The sequence below is a fragment of the Vanellus vanellus genome (genome assembly GCF_965231255.1).
Source record: "Vanellus vanellus genome assembly, chromosome: 12".
In the NCBI taxonomy this organism is placed as follows: domain Eukaryota; kingdom Metazoa; phylum Chordata; class Aves; order Charadriiformes; family Charadriidae; genus Vanellus; species Vanellus vanellus.
The window spans coordinates 15,304,600-15,324,647 of NC_138917.1; the positions used below are offsets into that span (position 1 = coordinate 15,304,600).

General features: G+C 40.4%; 2 protein-coding genes across 4 annotated transcripts in view; one reads left to right on the top strand and one right to left on the bottom strand.

The window, feature by feature from the left end:
* The window catches only part of LONP2 (lon peptidase 2, peroxisomal), a 45,848-nt gene extending 37,364 nt beyond the window's left edge, over positions 1-8,484 (top strand). The window contains exons 13-15 of the mRNA XM_082489545.1: positions 3,366-3,573; positions 4,905-5,095; positions 6,895-8,484. Coding sequence (XP_082345671.1) covers positions 3,366-3,573; positions 4,905-5,095; positions 6,895-7,116 — 621 coding nt within the window. The 3' untranslated portion in view covers positions 7,117-8,484. The remainder of the gene's footprint in view (positions 1-3,365; positions 3,574-4,904; positions 5,096-6,894) is intronic.
* A 2,383-nt stretch (positions 8,485-10,867) lies between these two features.
* SIAH1 (siah E3 ubiquitin protein ligase 1) overlaps positions 10,868-20,048 on the bottom strand; it is a 73,797-nt gene continuing 64,616 nt past the window's right edge. For all 3 annotated transcript variants that reach the window (XM_082489580.1, XM_082489579.1, XM_082489578.1), the window contains one exon: positions 10,868-13,318. In XM_082489580.1, coding sequence (XP_082345706.1) covers positions 12,468-13,316 — 849 coding nt within the window. In that variant the 5' untranslated portion in view covers positions 13,317-13,318 and the 3' untranslated portion in view covers positions 10,868-12,467. The remainder of the gene's footprint in view (positions 13,319-20,048) is intronic.

Sequence of the window (20,048 nt, forward strand, 5' to 3'; positions counted from 1 at the left end):
TTTTTTGTGAGAATAAATTATTCAGAGGTAGCAGGAGCGACTGAGTGTTGCGGAGCTCTCTAACACTTCATAGGTATGTTTAACGTTAATACAACATACTTCCCTCTAAGTGTTGTATGGGGTTTTGTGTGTGCATGTGGTGGTAGGGATTTTCAAGGCTCTCTTCTGAAGACACCTATCAAAGCTGCCAGGGCGTTTCCTATACGTGAGCTTGTCAACACTCATCAGTTAACATTCAGGTGAGGATGTTGCAGTAGAAGTAGTACAGTCTCTAGTAGTAGAGCAAGAGAAGTTGCTGGCCTCTGAGGCTGCCAGTTAGCATGAAGAATGATGGTTGAAAGGTGATTAACACTTACTACACACCTAGTTTCTCTTACCAGATCTCAACTTACTTGCGAAAGTAGGAGGAGGTACCTTCCTAGTCTGAGGATAGAGGAAGGAGTTTGTACTGAGGTGAGATAAATGATGAGTCTCTCAAACCATTTGGGTTTTGATCTTCAGTAATGTTGCTATTTTCTGCCCCTGAGCTCTCAAATGGTGGAATTAGTCTGTAAACTGTTCTGAATTGATGTACAGTTAGAACCAGTGCTAACATCAGTCCAAAAAAAGGAAAACAAACAAAAAAAAAAACCCAAAAACAAACCAACAAACCTTGTTGATGACTGCTGTGGGATGGGTGAGGGTATGGACAGTACTTTTGTTCCTTGTACCTGAAATGCTTGAAACCATGCCAGGCTGCCAGAAGACAGGATTGTCTCAAGTGGTGTTGGATTTCAGTCTAACCAAGATTAACTGATTTTGTTAACCTGATTTACTAAGCAATTACTAAGGTAATCAGAGTAAGTCACTGTAACTAATAAAATAGAGGGAATGGATATAGAAACTTACATTAACAAAAATGGAAATGCTTGATAAGATGAGGTATTTTGATACCATAAAAGTGAAACACTCTATTATGTGCAGTTTTCTTGAATGCTAGAAAACAAAGCAGCCATTCTAGCTAAATTATGCTAGTAAAAGCAAACGGCATGATGTCATTCAAAATATGGAGATAACAGAGCCATAAGAGAACCAAGGAGAGGAGCTGTGTGGCTTCCTTTGCTTTACTGTGAGATAGGTAGAGTTACTACCTGACCTGGTTGTCAGCTAGATGCAGGAGCATAACACCAGGCCCACTGGCCTCTGCTGCTTGTCCCTTCCCACAGCTGGAGTCTTGTTTGTGCCAGGAGCTCCTGTATCAGCATAGCTCTGCTATAGTCAGACTTGGGCTAATTTCCCTCAAACCAAGAAATGGTGATCCTGAGCGAGGGTCACGTTTCAAACCTTAGTCATCAAACTTGGAAGACAACACTTGATAGTTCAGTATAGCGTTTGGCAAAGCATATAATTCAAAATCAGAAATTCTAACAAGAAGCGTGTATGTTTCGTTTCACTTTGTAGGATGTCAAATGCTTTTTTTTTTTTTTTTGCTTCACCAATTCTCGTGCATGAGCAAATTGTTCCTGTCATATATCTGAGTTGCCTACAGCTACAAGTAGCACAACTTGTATGTTTGTAAATGAGCTCTTTTTATTTTTAAATGTGCATCTCTTTTTGGCCAGTAACCAGAGGTACCAGCTGTAGAGTGAATAGTTGTTCACTCTTACTGCATAAAGGGAGTTGTTTTCTATTTGTGAAAGAGGAAAGAGAAAACTGAGCATTAATAATTTTATGGTCTTGATTTTGATTCTTTTTTGATGGGGATGGATTTCAGCCTAATACTGAAATGTTAATGTTTGGCTCCTATTTAGAAGGAGAGTTCTTGTTCTGGTAATCCCATGGAAGGCTATATTGTTCTGCTTAGGTAATCCACTGCTGCTGTTTGACTTCCAGAGCTTTAGGCCCGTGTACTACTTGGGGACTTGCAGCAGCATTTCTCGTGGACTTTCAGAGGGCATTTTAGTAAGGGACTAGATTACGTAATAACTTACGATCTTTGGAGCTCACAAGTGGAAGTGTTCCTAATACAGCCAGCTCACAGCAGGGCTGTACAAGTGTTTCTGCCCCAGACCTAAGGTGCACAGCTGTACAGATGTGTCCAGTCTTGCGGCTGGGCTGATGGTTAAAAGCAAGTCAACTTTGTGTATACAGAGCTTTGCCTTTTCAGTGTCTGTACAAAGTCTGATTGGTTTACTTCACTGCTAACTCTTAGAAGGAAGCAAAATGAAAGCATTAAAATTATGGCGAGTTGCGCAGAGCAGAATGAGTTGGTGCTAGAAGAAAAAAACCGGTATGTTGGTCTGGATTTGCAAGTAGTAAAATGGAATGTTAAATGTGCTTAGAAGTGACAAAAATAGTTTGAGAAATTTTAATGTAGCTAGAAATGCAGATTTCAGAATTTGAATTCTTTTACTATGGTTCTGTTGTGAGGCTCCTTTGACTTGTTTTCTATCCAAGAAATGAAACATTTCTTTAAATTCTCTAAATTTAGAGTTTAATGAAGAATTCATCCCCTTCAGGAATGAATCGAATTAACTTTGAATTCTGCATTTCAGTAATTATTTTAAAAGGGGCCTATCGCTTTATTTTACAAAGGAGTATTTGTCTTTTGCTGTAGTCACTGCCTGACACAGTAAAAATTAATCCGTTTTATTTTCTGCCTTGTAATAAATACATAACTTAGTAGTTCAGAATGTGCTGATTAGCTGTATGATCTCTCATCAGGGTTTCTTGAAGCTCAGAAAAACAAAAGAACTTTCTGTATATTCTAAAAGAATCTCTCAGACAAAGCCCGGGGGGGAGGGGGTCAAAACCTGGAACTTTCATGGAAACCATCCTGCCTCTCTTTCCTTCTTTTAACACAGGAGACTGGGGTTCAGAGACCTCCATTCCTCTCATCAGTAACGGGGCACAGGCAGACTTTAGTTCAAGCAATGAAACCGCCTTTAAAAGGCTTTTAGGTAACACTCAGGAGCAAAACTGGCTTTTTCATACAAGAAACCAAGTCAGGGCAAATACACCTCTAGCAGATGGATTAAGTCATACAAGCATTCAGTCAGGATTGACTAAATACCTGAAGTCCTTTGAAGTGAAGAGAAAGATTCTCATTGAGCTTTTGGGGATGGGGAAGGTTTCAAGAATGAAATACCCAGATGTTTGCCATTGCCTTAAGCTAAGCAGCCACATACAGCTCCTCTTCTGTAATCAACGTTTACACATAATGCAGAATTATGGCTGCATTTGAAAGAAAAAAAAAAAAGAGACACTTGGTCTTAACTTTTGTGTTTTAGTGGGTACAGATGTTTTGAAGGCAATTATCAAATTGCTTTTGTGATAGTGTCACTACAACTATTTCCTAAACTGTTTCCTGTGTTCTTTTCCTTCAGGTGTCTGAACGCTTAAGTCAGCCAGGAGTAGCCATAGGCCTGGCTTGGACCCCCTTAGGGGGAGAGATCATGTTCGTAGAAGCTAGTCGCATGGATGGAGAAGGTCAGCTTACTTTGACTGGTCAGCTCGGAGATGTTATGAAGGAGTCGGCGCATCTTGCAATTAGCTGGTTGCGCAGCAATGCAAAGAGATACCAGCTAACCAACGGTAGGTTGGGGAAAAAATGACAAAGAATGCATCGCTGTATTGCATCATAGAGATTGTATGCGTCCATTGGCCTCTTGGTGCCGGCATGCACAGAAAGGAAGCATTAATATTGTGTGGAAATTAAATGTTCTAAAACTTGATATTTTTCAATAATTCAGCAGATTGTAACATTGCTGAGTAACAGTGGAAAGTTACTCACGCTCATTGTGGAAATGTAATAAGTGTTGCCTTAAGAGAAAGGGCTTTCCAGCAATCAATCAGTGCTATGCTGACAATGACGTCAGCACTAGAGTTCCTTTTTGTAGTTCTTTTCCTGGTCCCTGCCAGGCTGAGATAGTGGTGGCCTGGCAAACAGGTCACTGCAGGCAGAACCCCAGTTGTCACTGCAGATTCTCCTGCCCTGGCCAGTCCCTCCCTGCAGCAGCCAGGAAGGCCGTGGCCAGCCTCTGCGCCAGGGTGGTGCTCCTTAGTCATGGCAGACACTGCCTCTTCCTCATTTTTACATTCAAGCTTTCCAGCAGTACTTTTGGGATGTGGATACAGCTACACAAGTCTGTAGTTTTCCTCTAGCATTAAGACACAGTTTCTGTTAAATGTACATCTGGTAGTCTAAGTTTTAATATTTTGAGAATTAGTTGGGTTTTTAAGGCAGCCGTTGAACTGCAGTCCAATAGGACTTCAGCCAAGAAAATTTTGCTTTTTGTTGAACCTCCCCAGAGTTCTGGAAATGTGCTTTCTAGTTTAATCATCTACTGAATAGTCAAATAATTGTCTGGTATCTGTCATTATTTATGGAAGTTTAGATAGATAGGTTAAAAACCCTCAATTGAATCAACGTATGAAATGCTGCTGGCATTAACTGCATACATGTTTAATCCCTTGTTTTACACTGTCATGTCCTACAGGTTAAGTAAAGTGAAAAGATGTAAATGGGAGATTTAGTTTATAATACTGGTTAATACTGGGTTTCTGTGGAGTGCTGAGTTTTGTGGTATGCTCTTTGAAAAGTGACATTTATGGTTTGGGACATTAAAAAAACCCTAAAAATTACTTGGTTTCTACATTAATCCCTACTCTGAATTTCCCAACACATGCAAACGGGGAGCTTACTGGTTAACTTGTTATGGTTTTGCCTAGGAACCTGGACGTAGGAAAGTGTGTTGCGTTTTCTTTGTTTTTCTAGGGCCTCTGCAACACAGTGTTGGTTTTTCAGCCTACTGTTAAAAAATAGCGCAAAGATTTTCAGTTCTCTGGTGGGCTTTTAGAATAAAGACCAGGAACAAAATGGGTTTAGATTTTTCACATTCAAACCATTCTTTTTTTCCCTTAAGCTTCTGGAAGTTTTGATCTCCTTGACAACACTGACATCCATCTGCACTTCCCAGCTGGAGCTGTCACAAAAGATGGACCATCTGCTGGTGTTACCATAGTAACCTGTCTTGCTTCACTCTTCAGTGGGCGGCTGGTGTGTTCAGATGTAGCCATGACAGGAGAAATTACACTAAGAGGCCTTGTTCTTCCAGTAAGCATCATTTGAGAAAAGAGCTAAGTTGTATTAATTCGCCATATTCTGGATATAAAATCTGTTTATAGCCGTTTACAAAAGCACAGTCTTGCTGGATCATTCCTCAGCAGCGAGCCAGTCTCTTCTGCTGCAGTTGTAAGAGGCTGGTGGACACCAGCCTGCTGTAGTGCTCTACCGCTCCTCTGCTTTGCATTTAATAAGAACGCTAGCAGGGAAACACTGGTTGCAGGGAAAGCACATTAAAATGTCTAGTTAGAAAGGAAACCTAGATATCTTAAAATTCAAGATGGTTCCAAAAACCGATTGCAATTTCTGAACGTGCTTCCTCAAAACTATTATTACAGAAATAGCTCCAGTTTCTTTGAAAAGGTGTTTCTTAAAGCTCTGACTGTAATTGCATTAGGTGACTCTTGAAGCCATCTCTATACATGTGTTTTTAGATTCTTCATAAACATTGTTGCTTGTATATAGTTCAGCTGAATGGTGTTCCCATGAAGCTTCTTCAAAGCATGAGGGCAAAGGGAAGTTTTCAAACAAATACAGTTTTAGTTTTAGGTGTCAAAACGGAGCCTGGCATAAGTGATTAAGCAGGCATGCGAGTTTTATCATCTCATGCCAAACGTTGGACAAAGGAAGGATGAAGCTGAAAAATAATATGTTGTTTCGTGCAGCAGAAGATAACAGAATAAGGTAGCAGACTAGAAGGCCCTCTGGAATAGCATTCTGGTGGCAGACCGACAAGATTGCCCGTTGTTGAGGGCTCTAGTGAAAAAATAAACGCTGCATTAACTGTGATCTGGTGCGAGTTTGCTTAGCTTTCCAAGTAAGTTGTCTTTTGCACCAGTGACCAAATTTTGCCTGTTGTTCAAGGTGGGTGCAAAGCTTCAGTACCTGTAAATACTAAAGCAGGTTGGCCGCCTTCTGAATGGTGTCCACCCCTACTGTTATTAGTAACTTCATTCACGTGAGTACGCCATTAAGGGCATCTGCTGCCTGAAAGCAAGCCGTGTGCTACGCAGCACTGTCCAGACAGCGATCACTGTGAGGACTCGCAGTTCACTACCACAGCAGCCCAAGTTTTGCCCTCTGTGCTATAATACAAGGCTTTCCTTTCCTCTACAGCATCGCAAAATTACAAGTTTCTTCTGTGAGATGGTCTTTAAACAGTATTAGAAAAGAGTTCAAGGGGAAGAAGCTACAGCTGTGACAAAGAAAAACTGATTTAAACCCCCCCTTGACATCTCATTGCAAGCTCCAAAGCAGGTGGCTATTGAAGGGGTGCCTGTTTTTCTAGCACAAAGCCCCCTTTGGCGGTTTGGAGTGCAGGTTTGCTTTTCTGTGCTTTTTCTGTTGTACAGCTCCCGTTTCTGTTGTACCACTCCCCCAAAACATAATGCTGCCGTTACCGTGAAAATCTGCTGTAATGTAGGTGCAGGATTTCAGTCTGGCGTATGAAAAAATGGAGTCGAGGCCATCTTTCTTAAGAAAAAAATCCTGAAAAGTAATGACTTTTCCACTATTGATACCCTTGTACCTGCAATAAAACATTATAAATTAATGTTTTAATTTTTTCCTCATGTTATAACCGTTACAGAAAAGGTACTGGAACATATTAACATATTTCCCTCATTAGGTATATAATGAGCTAAAACTGCTGCATTTTTAATTGCTTTCCTAAATGATTGGGGGAGGGAGAACCTTTCATTAAAATTTAACTCCTGATCTGATTTGTCACAATAATTACTTTATTAGATCAGCGTGATGGATTTCTTACATCTATTTCTTCTCCTTATTAGGTTGGGGGAATTAAAGACAAAGTCCTGGCGGCACACCGAGCTGGACTGAAGAGAATTATCATTCCTCAACGAAACGAAAAAGATCTGGAAGAAATTGCAGTGAACGTACGGCAAGATTTGACATTTGTTATGGCAAGCTGTCTGGATGAAGTTCTTAATGCAGCTTTTGATGGAGGATTTGCAGTTAAACCCAGAGTTGAGCGTTTGAATAGTAAACTGTGAGCAGACAGGCCAAGGTGATGTCCATGTCAAATTTAAGAGAGATCAGTAACTATCAGCTATACACGTATCAAGTACAACTATGAGCTAAACCGATTGTTTCAACGTGGGTGTAAAAGCAATCAAAATAAATATATTACTTCAGCAGTTAACACCCTGAAACCCCATTTTATGGGCATTTGCTGCTTTTTACTACTATTGGCAAAGAATCTTGAAAAAAATACTCATTTCCTGATGGATTCAAGCATGAGAAAGCTGAAGCTGTTGAGAAACAATTCCTTAGTTTATCTGGCATATATGTATGTAAATGTCAGCAGCTGATTACATCTTTAAAGAGGACACACCCACAAACAGGGAATAATACGCAATTCTGTGACCTATATTCAGAGAATACAAATTGCAGCAAACACAGCAAGTCTCATAGATGGGGTTGTTACCGAAAAGCAAACTGATTTAGCGCAAGAGTTTACTTATTTAGGAAATAATACTCAATATACTAAGGAGCAGTAGCATCACAGGAAAAATACGGTTTTTGAAATCTAAAAAATATGCTTAAGGGATCTGAACAGAAGCAATACGATCTAAATTAAGTTAGTAGGTCCTTTCAGCACTCGCTGCTAGTTTGCAGCAAGGTCAATGCAGACGTCATTTTTCAAACCTACATACAGGAAGCAACTTGAGAAGAACTGACACGTACTAATTCTTGCATAGGAAGGGAGTAATGCACTAAAGATCGCGTATGCACAGTTGTACTTACAGCAACTTGAAGACTTTATGAAAAAGCCTGGTAACATTTTGAAAGGACAAAGTACGCATCCTTCATTCTTACCGGACACAAACCATCTTGAGTCTGGGATGCTTATGTTCAGAGTTTAGCCTATAAAAATTAAATGCATTTAAACGATGCCAACAAAATACTGGATCATTAAGTTGCATTAGGTACTGCAAAAAATTTAAGGTTTAAGAAAGTCTGCCAGTATCCCATCTCAGTTGATTGTTTTGTCCCTTATCTTCCCTTGAATATTAATTTAAATTTCTATTAGATAGAAATTTAAACTTATGTAAGATCCGTGAACTTTCCATTGTTTTATACTAGGGTCAACCACAAGAGAAAACACAGTATGTTACATTCTCTTCTTCCTTATTAATTTTGAAACAAACCCAAGTGCGCTTATGAAATGCAAACTGTATCAGTGACAAAAGCCTGCTATAGAAGAAGACTATAAATCAAAAGTAATAGTTGCTTTCATTTCCATAGATAGAAAGCTGATTTACTTGGAACATAATAGCACTGATAGTAATAAATCCAGTGGGTATTTCTGCACCTGATTTACAAAAGATTTCTTCATCTAATAAAAGGATGAAAATAAAACCCCCTCTTGTTTCACTATTTTAAGAATTCCACTCTTAGTCATTCACTAGCTAAGTTACAAGGGCAAGAGGCAATAAACAGAGCATCTGAGAATACTTTCTGCCTTACAAAATACTTGCACACAAAACCCACAAAGGAACTAGACAATCTGTAAAACACCAGAAAGGTAAGATAACTAATGTGCTGCGTTGCCTTTAATCAAAAACGGGGGGGGGGGGGAGGGGGGAATTCTTTACCAAACTTAATGCAGACCAAATAACAATCCTGCACTACTTTGCACTAGTGAGAAAACAAACGTGCATGGAATTCCAGGGCAGTCTGTTTATACACATACAAAAAAAACGCATTTTTTTGAAAGATGGTAAGTACTGTTAAAAATAAAAAAAAAAAAAGGTTCCACAGTGATTTCACTACAGAAGAACAGGGAGTTGCTCTCAAGAAAAGTTAAGCAATGACTTTGCCACACCACTCCAACTCGCAGGCCTTGTCCACACGGACTCTTTCTGAAAGGTGAGGGCTTTAATGCACCTCTGAAGATACTAATAGGCGTTTACTTACAGCTTTTCATGTTCCTGCTTGCAGAGCTGACTTGGTCATGCTACTTTGTTGAGATTTTTAAAACAAAACTGACGCATTACCCATTATACCAGATAGCTATAGGCAGACACACTTCAGTGTCTTTTCTTTTGCTTTCACTGAAGGCTGCAAGAATAACAACACTGGGCAGCAGTGAGCTAGAACAGCAAAGAACTTTTAAAGTAATTTCAATACACTAGGGATTACTCTGCTTTGCAACCGACAGTTAAACGGACTTGATATGAAAGGCGTCCCTCAGAATATACCATAAGTAAGCTTATCATAGATAAAAAGAAAGCAGTGGTAGCTCCTTTACTCTATCCAAGCTATAAATTGCTGCAGATAATCACTATACCACTAGCGCAAGTCATGCTTTAATCATAGACGCTTCGAAAAGATACTGGAAATACAGCAGTATAGGCAGTGATACAAAACAGTTCACCTGCTTGAATTTTAAAACACTACTGCAAACAAGAACTAGCAAGAAATGTCAGAACAGAACCCAAATATTAACATCCACATTTGTCAGGCATTTTCCTTTTAAAGCTTTTTTCTTCTTTTTTTAAAGGTCAACAAAAAAAACCACAACAATGGAGGTAGCGCTAGTGGACAAATGCAAGATCTGCATTTCATCTATTAAAGACCAATGTGAATACTCTTTCCCAATACAGCAAAGTAAAATAGTACTTTCTAAAATAAACAGCTAATGTTAAGACAATGCCAGGCTTTAATACACCATTTATTTTAGATAAGTTAGTAAACTGTACAGATTTCTAGTACGTTTTCTGTTGTCATGTATAACAGAGTGTAGTTGACTTACCAGATCCTCAGACTCTTTAGAGGAGATCCACTGAATTCAGCTTCTAATACTTTTGAGGATCTGGGCCTAAGTATCATTTGGTTACTCGCTCCACCTGATGATGGACAGCAAATGTTTCACACAGGTATTTTTTTTGTAAACGCCAAAGGGAGTAATACTAGTTTGCATTACAGTCGGTCAGCATATGTTAGTTATGCTACAGCATTTGTCTCTGTAAAACATAAAAAACGGTCTGACCATACCAGTTAGCTTCTACAGCTCATTGCAAATGCAATTTTTAAAGTCCCCTTCAAAAGGATAGTCTTGCTCTTCAGCCCATTCTAGCCTAAATAAAATCACTGCAGATAAGCCCAACAAGCTTTTAAAGTTCACGGTTCTCTTGGGGACACAAGTTGAACCGTTCCAAGTAGAAGCAGCAGCAGAGAACAGCCTTACGCGAGGTGTGCGCTTACGCAGCCCTGCGACTCTGTAATCACAGGTATCGGCCTGCGTGGGGTTTTCTCAGGTTCTTGGCTACATTTCCTTAACAAAACTGGAGCTGAAAATCAGATAACCTCGGCAGGCAAATGTCAGTCCAAGCCAGCTAATGGCGACTGAGATGGTGAGTCAGTGGATTCCTCTAAAAATATCTGAGGTATTTAGCCAAGTTTCTTTCAATAGACCAGAAGACAAACCTGAGGTAAAGGTAGACAAGCTTCATCGGGTGAGAATCATTACTGAATTGAGAAGACTGCAAACAGTTAGCTGTATATTCATAAGGAAAAGACACTAGATATTGCAGGATTTTTTGAAGCGTTTATCTACTGTCACAAGGTACCAGTACATCTTTTAAATGGAATCTGTGCACAGTTTGAACAGCCTAGACACCAAATTTTAAGAAGTAAGTGAAACTTTATACTTTCACTACGTGAAGCGAACTATTTCTGTAGTACTTCATTAATCCAACCTGATGGACTCGATATTCCTTACCTGTAGAACTACTTACCTCATCGTGCATCAAAATAATACGAACAAGAGTTGTCTTAATACATCAACCTCCGATAAGGAAGTTAAGACAGTGCACAGTAAATAAACCATATTTTATTGTGTTACAGAAGCAGCTACGAGCCAGGCTACCTCCCCAAACGGCGGCCCGCTACCACTAGGTTTGACAAAGGTCTCTTTCAAATAGCTTGAGATGAAACAGCTTTTTACCTTACGTTTTTTGTGTCTCTACGTCTGTGTTTTGTAACACAAGTACCATACATATTCATGGTTAAATTTTTCACATACAGGCAGTCTGCATAAAGCCCAATAGCCTTCAAAAGCCTTTACGGCTGGTGAGTCATACCTGTAAGAGATCTTTTGCATCGTAACGTGTATCGTGTCAGTAAAATGATATACAAAAATCGGTTCGAGACAGTTACTTTAGTAACAACCAAAAGACGTGAAGAAACAGCAAGAGTATCAATGTGTCAAACTTTGAGCTAAAGCAAAAAGCAAAAGTTGTTTTTTTTTAATTTGCCAGGTATTCTTTTAATGACAAATATAAAAAGACTGAAAACATGTCATTCTGACTGCCTTTTTTTTTTTTTTTTTTTAAACAAATGGTCTGTTTTTATAATTACAAATACTGTGTAAGACAATACCTTCTTTGTACTGCAAAACCAACAAATACAAGGATGCAATCAAGTTTCTAAGCATCTCTAAATTTGAAACGTGAATTATTATTTCTTTTTAATTCGGAAAATTCTTAATAATTGTTCATTTTTGTTAGAAGGTAACTCAAAGTACAACAACATCTAGACCTGTTTTTAAAGGAGCTTTCTTTCCTGATACATCTTTGAACAGAATTACTCCTTTCCGGTTCAATACATTCACAAAATAGCTCAATTAAGAACAGTATCACCAATGGATTGACTACTGGAAAGAGACAAAATTTACCAAACATACAGAAATATAAGTTTTACCATAGCAATTATGCATATCAAAAGATGACACCTGTAATTAATTTTAAAAAGATAAAAAAAAAAAGAGAAAAACCTGAATTACAGAAAAGAAAGTCATATTTATTTAATGAAAAACTAGAAGTTAATAAAAATTAGCAAATACACAAAAAATATACACAAACAGCAGCAATACTATGTAGTGACTTACAAAGGGAGGGGGGGGGGGGCAGGGGGCGGCAGGGAAGCAGCGGCCAGAGACCAGACCGCTCAACATGGCTTGTCAGTCAAAGGGGGGAGGAAAAAAACACAAACGAAAACACGAAACAGTATCCTTTTCAACAGTACAATCAATCTACAAACAAGTTTTTAGAATTATTTTACAACATTTCCTGTAGAATCAATTCTTAATACAAAAGATGCCCATTTTGGGTGTATATATATTTTCAGTGGTTTACTGTTGACTTATTTTAAATATATTAGTGTTACTACATGCAACTGCTTCCTGTAATTTAACAGCCTCTCCTTTTATTTACCTTCATATATGTCTACCCTCCGTCTACCAAATAATTTGTCTGACAGTCAAAGATGGTTACCCTAGTTTCTGCTAAATTAAATGCAACGGATTTAAACACTGGCCTGAAGAGGTTTGATTGCCATTTCAACACATGGATATAGTTACGTTGATGCCTAAATTGCCATTTTCTGCAAAGAGCTGTGCGATGCTGGTGTCAAAGACTAGACAGTCACTATTCATAATGGCTGTTGCAATTCCCTCATGAATAGACCGAGGAGTCGCTTCCCAAGTCAATCGCCGCCTATGACCATTTAACTCAAGTCGATAAGCAAAGTTTTCTGCTTGCTTGCGCGTTCCTATCAGCTGTACAATCGCAAAGAACTGCTGGTGACCATCATATTTTTCCTGTTTCTCCAATACTAACATGAAATGAAAGCCAAAACAAGACTGCATCATGACCCAGTCAACAGCACCAGGAAGATTAATGTCTGTAGCAAGGAACACTATATCTTCTCCCTGAAGGGTTGTAATTGACTTGTGTTGATGCATCAGATGTGGCATTACAGCATCCAGAGAACCTTGCCATTTACATGAAGCACCGGGACATGGACAGGAGTAAGGCCTAAACTCGCACAGCTCCTCATGGTCTGCTTTTTCGGTGTGTGGCAAAGTTATCTCGCATCCGGAAGAGGCATATTTACATGGGAATAGTACGGAATTGGCAACTTTCTCCATAGCCAGGTTACGGATGGAGCCCAGCGGGCCTCGGCAAGTTGGACAGCACGTAAGTTTGGGGCGACAGTTGCTACAAACAAGATGGCCACTCTGACACTGAAGAATTGGTGGCAGCACATAGTCAAAACAGACAGGACACTCAAAGAGACTAGCCAAGTCATTATTGGAAGCTGTAGTGCCAGTCAGTGCTGGCACCCTCTGCGATGGCGTACACTTTGAAGTACCTGTAGGTAATGCTGTAGCAGTCTGACGGCTCATTTCTGTAACACAAGAGAGAAAAGAGAATGAATATCGAACCACATTTTATTTTCCTCTGCATACAGTATTTCTTGATTTACAAAGAAGCTTCAAAAACAAATAGATACAAATGAAAGCAAAAGCCCCGTGCAGTGCAAACTGTGGATACGTTACGTGTAGAACATCAGTTGCGCTGCATACAACACAGACACTTGTATGACATGTGAGGAAGTTCTGCTAAGTATGCTGAAGTGGAATTTACCTATTGGAAGCTGCAAAGGAGATGAGTAAAGACATGCTAAAAACGTAACCGAAATCTTCAAAAAGTTTGCTGTTGGTTTGGGGTTTTTTAATATTGCATTTATGAAATACTTCACCCAGCTCACTTGCATGTAACAACTAGGAGCACTATGGAACAATTCTAAGGCTGAATTTTAAGTCGCTGTGTATTTAGCGAGATAAGAAACTAGCCATTTTTAATGAAAAAATGAACTTCCAGATATGACCACCTCAGTAATCATGTTTACTGTATAATTTTTTTTTAAAAAATGAAAAACAGTAGCAAGGAAAAACATAGCTAAGGAGATTACACTGTTTTTTCCCAGGCCAGGCCAGTGACCCTCCATTTTCATTACTCTGTTACTAAGGCCCATAGCTTGAAAAGCGCATCCGTTGCTTCAGCATCCTAAACTAAACCCTTTGTGAAGATACCAGAAAAGAAGACCAAAGCCATTATTTTACTGAATTTCCCAAATCAGACAAGAAATTCAAAAGATTAAATTTGAGAATTAATTTTGACATATACGTACTCAAACACTTCCAGTAACTTGAAAAGGCACTGTTGATGAAGTTTTACATTCAGTGGAGTTTACACTGACATTCTATTCTTTCAAATGTCCCCAAACAAAAGTTAACAGCTGCCTGACCAAACAGCTCGCTCGAGCATTCAACAGATGCAGTAGAAGTACCATGTTCCTGAACACATTATGGATGCTACACTTTGTCCTGCGCCCCCTAACTCTCCTCCTTCTTGTGCAAAAGGAATCACTAGTACTACCAGAAAAATTAAACACTCAATTTTGAAAAAATAAACCTTACTTTTGTAGGTTAAGGCAAGTTAGGTAAAATTCTATCCAAAACTGGCTTCCGTTACACGGGAAGATCCTCAGCCACCTTAAGTGCTTCTCTGTACATCACATATGTAGAAAGCTCTCACAACAAACCTCATCTTTAATCTCCTTGCTATTTGACATGGGAATATTAGGCAATAGGCAAGCTTCCCATATTTAGCATCATTTCACCCACAAACTTACTCATACTTGGACTAGATACCCCAAAGCGGCATACTGCGCATGCTTTTGCAAGACATGCACTGTTCAGGGCACAAAGTGAAGGAACTAAGAGATTCCAACATGCAAAATAACTTATCCCTTGACGTTCAAAAAGTAATCATAGAGAGGCAGCTTCAAATTCTACAGAAGTACCTCTCCCCAATCCAGAGCTAGAAAAACATGGCTGTCAAAGAGTCAGTGTTCAGTCGCTGATGTTATTGAGTCGCACATGCCCAGTAACAGCATCATCTCACCCCTGCCAAGTCTCTTCCTTCATCTCAGGCTTGCTGGACTAGAAATACCCAGTTCCCGTCTTTGGGAGAAAAACACCCATACAGCGGTTTCCAATGCTGGGACTTACTGATACTGTAGAGATATGACAGGAATGTTTGTATCTTTTGGCCTTATTTCCCTACTGTAAGGCATTCCAACTTAGATTAAAAGTTAAAGATAATCTGTGATAGATCAAATACATGTTCTGGGGAAGTGATGCCACACCAGCTTGTTGCGAGGAGACTCAAACGGGAAGGCCTCTCTGACGACTGAGCACTGCTGCTATTTTTCCCCAACAATCGTAGGTGGGAGGCTCACGATGGCACACCGCAGTTCTACGCTCTAGAACAAATTATACACAGCAGGCAATTGTAGATGGGAGAATGAATTCTGACCATGCTGTTCACTTGCAAAGAGCTTAGAAATCACATGTGTATTCATATGTAAAATTCTAAAAGTGTTTCCCTTCAAATATTGTAAACACACACATTTCAGAAAAGTTCATGTGTGCTTCATCTTACCTGAACCTATACATCCTGATCCAGGGATCCTCAGTAACCCACAGATAACACTGGTGAAAACCACTGCGTTAGACCAGTTCCCTAGGCAGTCTGACGAGCTGGGTGAGCTCTGGTTTCTTTAATTACACCTCTCAGAGCCCATTCAACAGTTAAATTAAGCAACCTACACGCTTTGCAAAAGACCTTATGCACAGATGTACTTCCCACTTAATCTTTCTAAGCTGGAAATACTAGAGAAAAGAACTGTACAGCCCTGTACAGTGCTGTCTTAGCACCGTGGCTGTACGTGACTAGCCTTCACACACACCTTCCACAACCGAGGACCAGCCAAATAAGTGGGGAATGAAAACGAGCCAGAATCTGTGAACCAGACCACTGAGATTAGCAGGCAAGGAAGAAACTGGATAAAGCTATAAACTGTAATTTACCAAGCCTAAACCTGCCCAAAGCCTACATTTTCATCACTCGTGTTAACACACAGATGAATAATACATCATGACGGAAAAGGCAAAGAAGTTCATTTTTTATAGCTATCTTAAAAACTACAAGTTAATCACAAGTAAAAATGTTATCAGTGTAATACTTTTAACCCACCAAACCATCAAAAACATACAATTACAAACCAAGTAAAACCAACTACAGAACCGGAAATAAAGTTTAAAGATATTTTCAGTTACAAAAACTTTACTACGGGTCAAAACCCCTATATGCAGTATTTGTTATTACATTATGTTTGTTTGCACACCCTGGGAATAACTCTCTAAGCAACAGTGACAAACTAAGGTACACTAGGTGTCATCTTCAAAAGTATTATTTGCTACAACGCATATTATTCATAAGATCAAACAAATTTGAAAAAGTTTAACCAACAGAAAGAGTGAAAAGGTAAAAAAACCTATATGTTAAGATTCCCTAGTTCTAGACCAAGAACTCTGTCCTCGATGACATCAGAACACACCGACCTGTTGATAAAACTCTCAACGCCGTTCTGGGGAAGGGTGGAATACACACGCTACAGAGATCTCCCGAGGGGCAGCATATCACAGTCCCCACAAAACCAGCTTAAAATACTGCACATAACGCAACTGCGAAGTCACTACCTTTCCCCTTGCCGGTTCTACTTCCCGGCAAGCACGCACACAGGGCTCCCTTCCACGCGTGCAGGCCGCCGGCGGCAGATCTCCCCGTCATGGGCAGCGAAGGCGCTCATGGCGCTTCCGCACGGAGGAGACGGGCCGGGGGCAGCGGCGCCGCTCCGCGCCTTGTCCTTACCGCTGCGGGCCCGGCCCCCCCATCTACGGCCGCGCACACCCCCGCATCCGCTACACCCGCGCTCCGGCCCGGCGCCCCAAAATGGTTCCCCAAACTTCTCCCCGCCGGCGCCGCCCCCCGCCCGGCTGCCGGCCAGCGGCTGAGGCGGCGCGGCCCGTCCGAGCCCCGCCGCCGCCCCGCGCTGGGCCCCGCCGCCGGCCCGCCGCACGCCCCGCCCCGCCCCGCCGCTCGGGCGGCCCCCGGCCCACACCCGCACCCGAGGGGCGGCCCCGGCCCCGGCCCCGGCCCCGGCCGAGCCCACCCCCGCCGACCGCCAGCGCCTCTCCCCCGGCGCGGCCACCCCGCTGAGCGCGTCCCGGCCGCCCAACGCCTCCTCGGCCCCGCTCCCCGCAGGCTGCACCCAGCTCCCTCGCCTGTCACCGCGAAGTCCCGCGGAACAACAACAGTGCTGCCTCACGCTGTCACAACTGATGCTTACAGACTGACCGGTCTGACCATCTTCCCTAAATAATCGTTTTTAAAAGCTACAGATTCCATTCAAAACTCTTCTAATACATGAATTTCACTTCCTGTTCCCGCTATTCCAAGAAGACTGCTCAAATTAGCATTTTCCACTGTGGATCTATAAAGTACCCATTCAACGGGACTTTCTTCCATTTGTATGAAGAGTATTCAATCAAGCAAAAGCATAATAATCTCAAGCAGAAGAAAAGACCAACAGATTTTGAACAACGTGGCATATTTGACTATCCACACGGACTATAAAAAATGTAGAACAGTTTAAGGATAAAGGAGTTGGAAACCAAGTCAACACGCTTGCATGATGCACACACTGGGCTCAGAAGAGCTTAGGCATTATGGAACACATATGTAATGGCGATAAGATGATGGAAGTACAAGTTTCAGTGGAGGCAACAGAAGAACACACTACAATGAATTCGTTTGGTCGCATAAAAAGTAAGGCTACAGTATCTGAGTAAAGAAAATTATCTTTAAAAATTCTTTCGTACTACCTGAAACTGAAGTCCTGTTCAAGGCAGTCTGTGGAAGCTGGTTATCAGCACAACAACACATGCAAATAACGCCCAATTACTATTAACAAAAGCTACCCACTCGGTCCAAGGTACACTTCAGCTTCGCCCCTAAATGTTCAACATACAACATCCCCACCGGTTAAGAGTCAACAAAGTTTCCAGGCAAAACAGAAAAGCTGAAGAAAACCAGCACAGAAATTACTTTTGAGAAATGAAGGGCATGTTCTCAAGTGCGTGACACGTGCCCTCGGCTTCCTCTCCTGCAGCAAAGCAGCTGTCCCTAAACAAAACCACCAGCCCTCCCACAGGTTAGCTAATGCCATACGTCCTTTGCTAGGCTGCGATACAACGCACAATGCCCAAAGAGAGGAAGCCTTTGAAACCCCAGATGGGTAAAAAGAATTAGTGAGAATGGAAAGACGCAATTGATTCACTGTTTAAAAAGCTCAGCTGAGATGCAGACGTGAGGAAAGCAGTTTCAAGAGCAGTTCAGAAAGATGATGTACCTCACATGCCACGGAATTAACAACAGTACACAGGAACAGACTGACACCCTTTCAGCTTCTCATCTTGCAAAGGCGTCAGCTTCAGACGCCATTCCAGAAATCGCATCTCCTGTGTTTCACTGAAATACAGAGCACCTTTGATAAATTCAAGTTAACGCCATCCGCTTCCCCAAAATCTTCACTCATATCAAACAGCTTAGACTTCGGTTTAACATTTTAATTTGCTTTTGAGAGGGTAACTGAGTATTAGTTTCAGAAAAAAAAAAAACCACAAAACTTCTGTATAGTCATCTTAATGGCTGGAAAGGGAAAAAAATCTCACTATATAAAGCTGAAGAGTGATGCAAGGACAGAAAAAACCACCTTATCACAAATGTCTATATATGATGCAGATCTTTTTGCAATTACATTTCAGAATTAATTGAATTTCCGAGACTTCCATTCAAAATGCATTCTTAATGCATTACAGCCATCAACAAAGTGATCCAGGATCTTCAAACTAATAATACGAGTAATACGTATCTTCAAATCGTATTTGAAAATGAGACCTTTTTAAAAACAATACTCTGTTTGAGCACTGGAAACGAGAACATTTCATGACAGTGTTTGAAGTTGTGAAAAACACTGACAGGTTACTTTTTTCAAGATGCGATATAAGCCAAACAATGTCAAAACCCAAAAGCTAAATGAACTGTTGAAAATACTCATTAAACAGGTGTGAATAAGAACTTAAAAGGAGATACAGAAAGATTAGCCAGTATCAGCAGATACTTGTAGAATTCAATATTGATAATTTCTGTAAAATACTACAAACAATAAATATTTTGTAAAATATTATGTATAACTTGAAAATATTAAACAGTCACCAATATTATTTTGGCAGCAGAAGGAAAGTTTCATGAATGCGACAGAAAAAAGCAGTCTGTATATTTAGAAAGAAGAAAGGGGGGGTGTGCACACATGTACGAGTATACATAAAATACATCATACCATGCCCAAAAAACTGCAAGCGTTACTAACACAGAAGTCCCAAGTGAATACTATCTTGAGAATGAAGGTAATTAAAAAGCACACTTTGTTTCAATTAAAAAGGGGTACCAGTGCATTTTAAGTAGGGACCTTTCTCACCATTTTTAAAGTAGCATTAGGTTAATTTTATATTAAAAATTCTTAAGATACCATATATTTGTACCATAGCTACTCAATTATGAAAAGTCTTAAACTGCTGAGGACATCTATAGCACTATGGAAAAGCCAGCTTTTCAACTACACGTACCTACTATTTCTAAAAATACTTTTCCAAGGAATCTACCTTTCCTCTGTCCCCTCTTGTACTCATAATTGTTAATGTACAGCAAAACAGCAGGGAAAAAGGTTTTAGCAAGCTCTAGCGAAAATATCGTATGTTGCCCTCACCACCATCAAAACCACGCTTCAAACACACACATATAACATTAAGCGTACTATGCAAAAGTGTCTCAGAAAAGCTTGTGAATTTTTTTTTAAATTAATATTTTTAATTTCTATTTAAATTTTAAACGACATTTTAGGGCCCAAGGTTTTTCCATTTTGAAGTCTATCAATATACCTCTCTGCTCTTGGGAGATGCTAGACCGCAGGGGCCTGACGCAGTTAATACCCAATGCATGCCTGCTCCTGCAAATCTGACAACATGGGACATGGAAACGTACATCCCTGCGTGTACCAGCCTCTGTACCTACTGGCCTACTTCAAAACTTTCAGAAGACAGTTCATGACATAAATTGTTAATCAACTACATAACACAATTTAGTCTCTATACACTCTGTTTTTGATT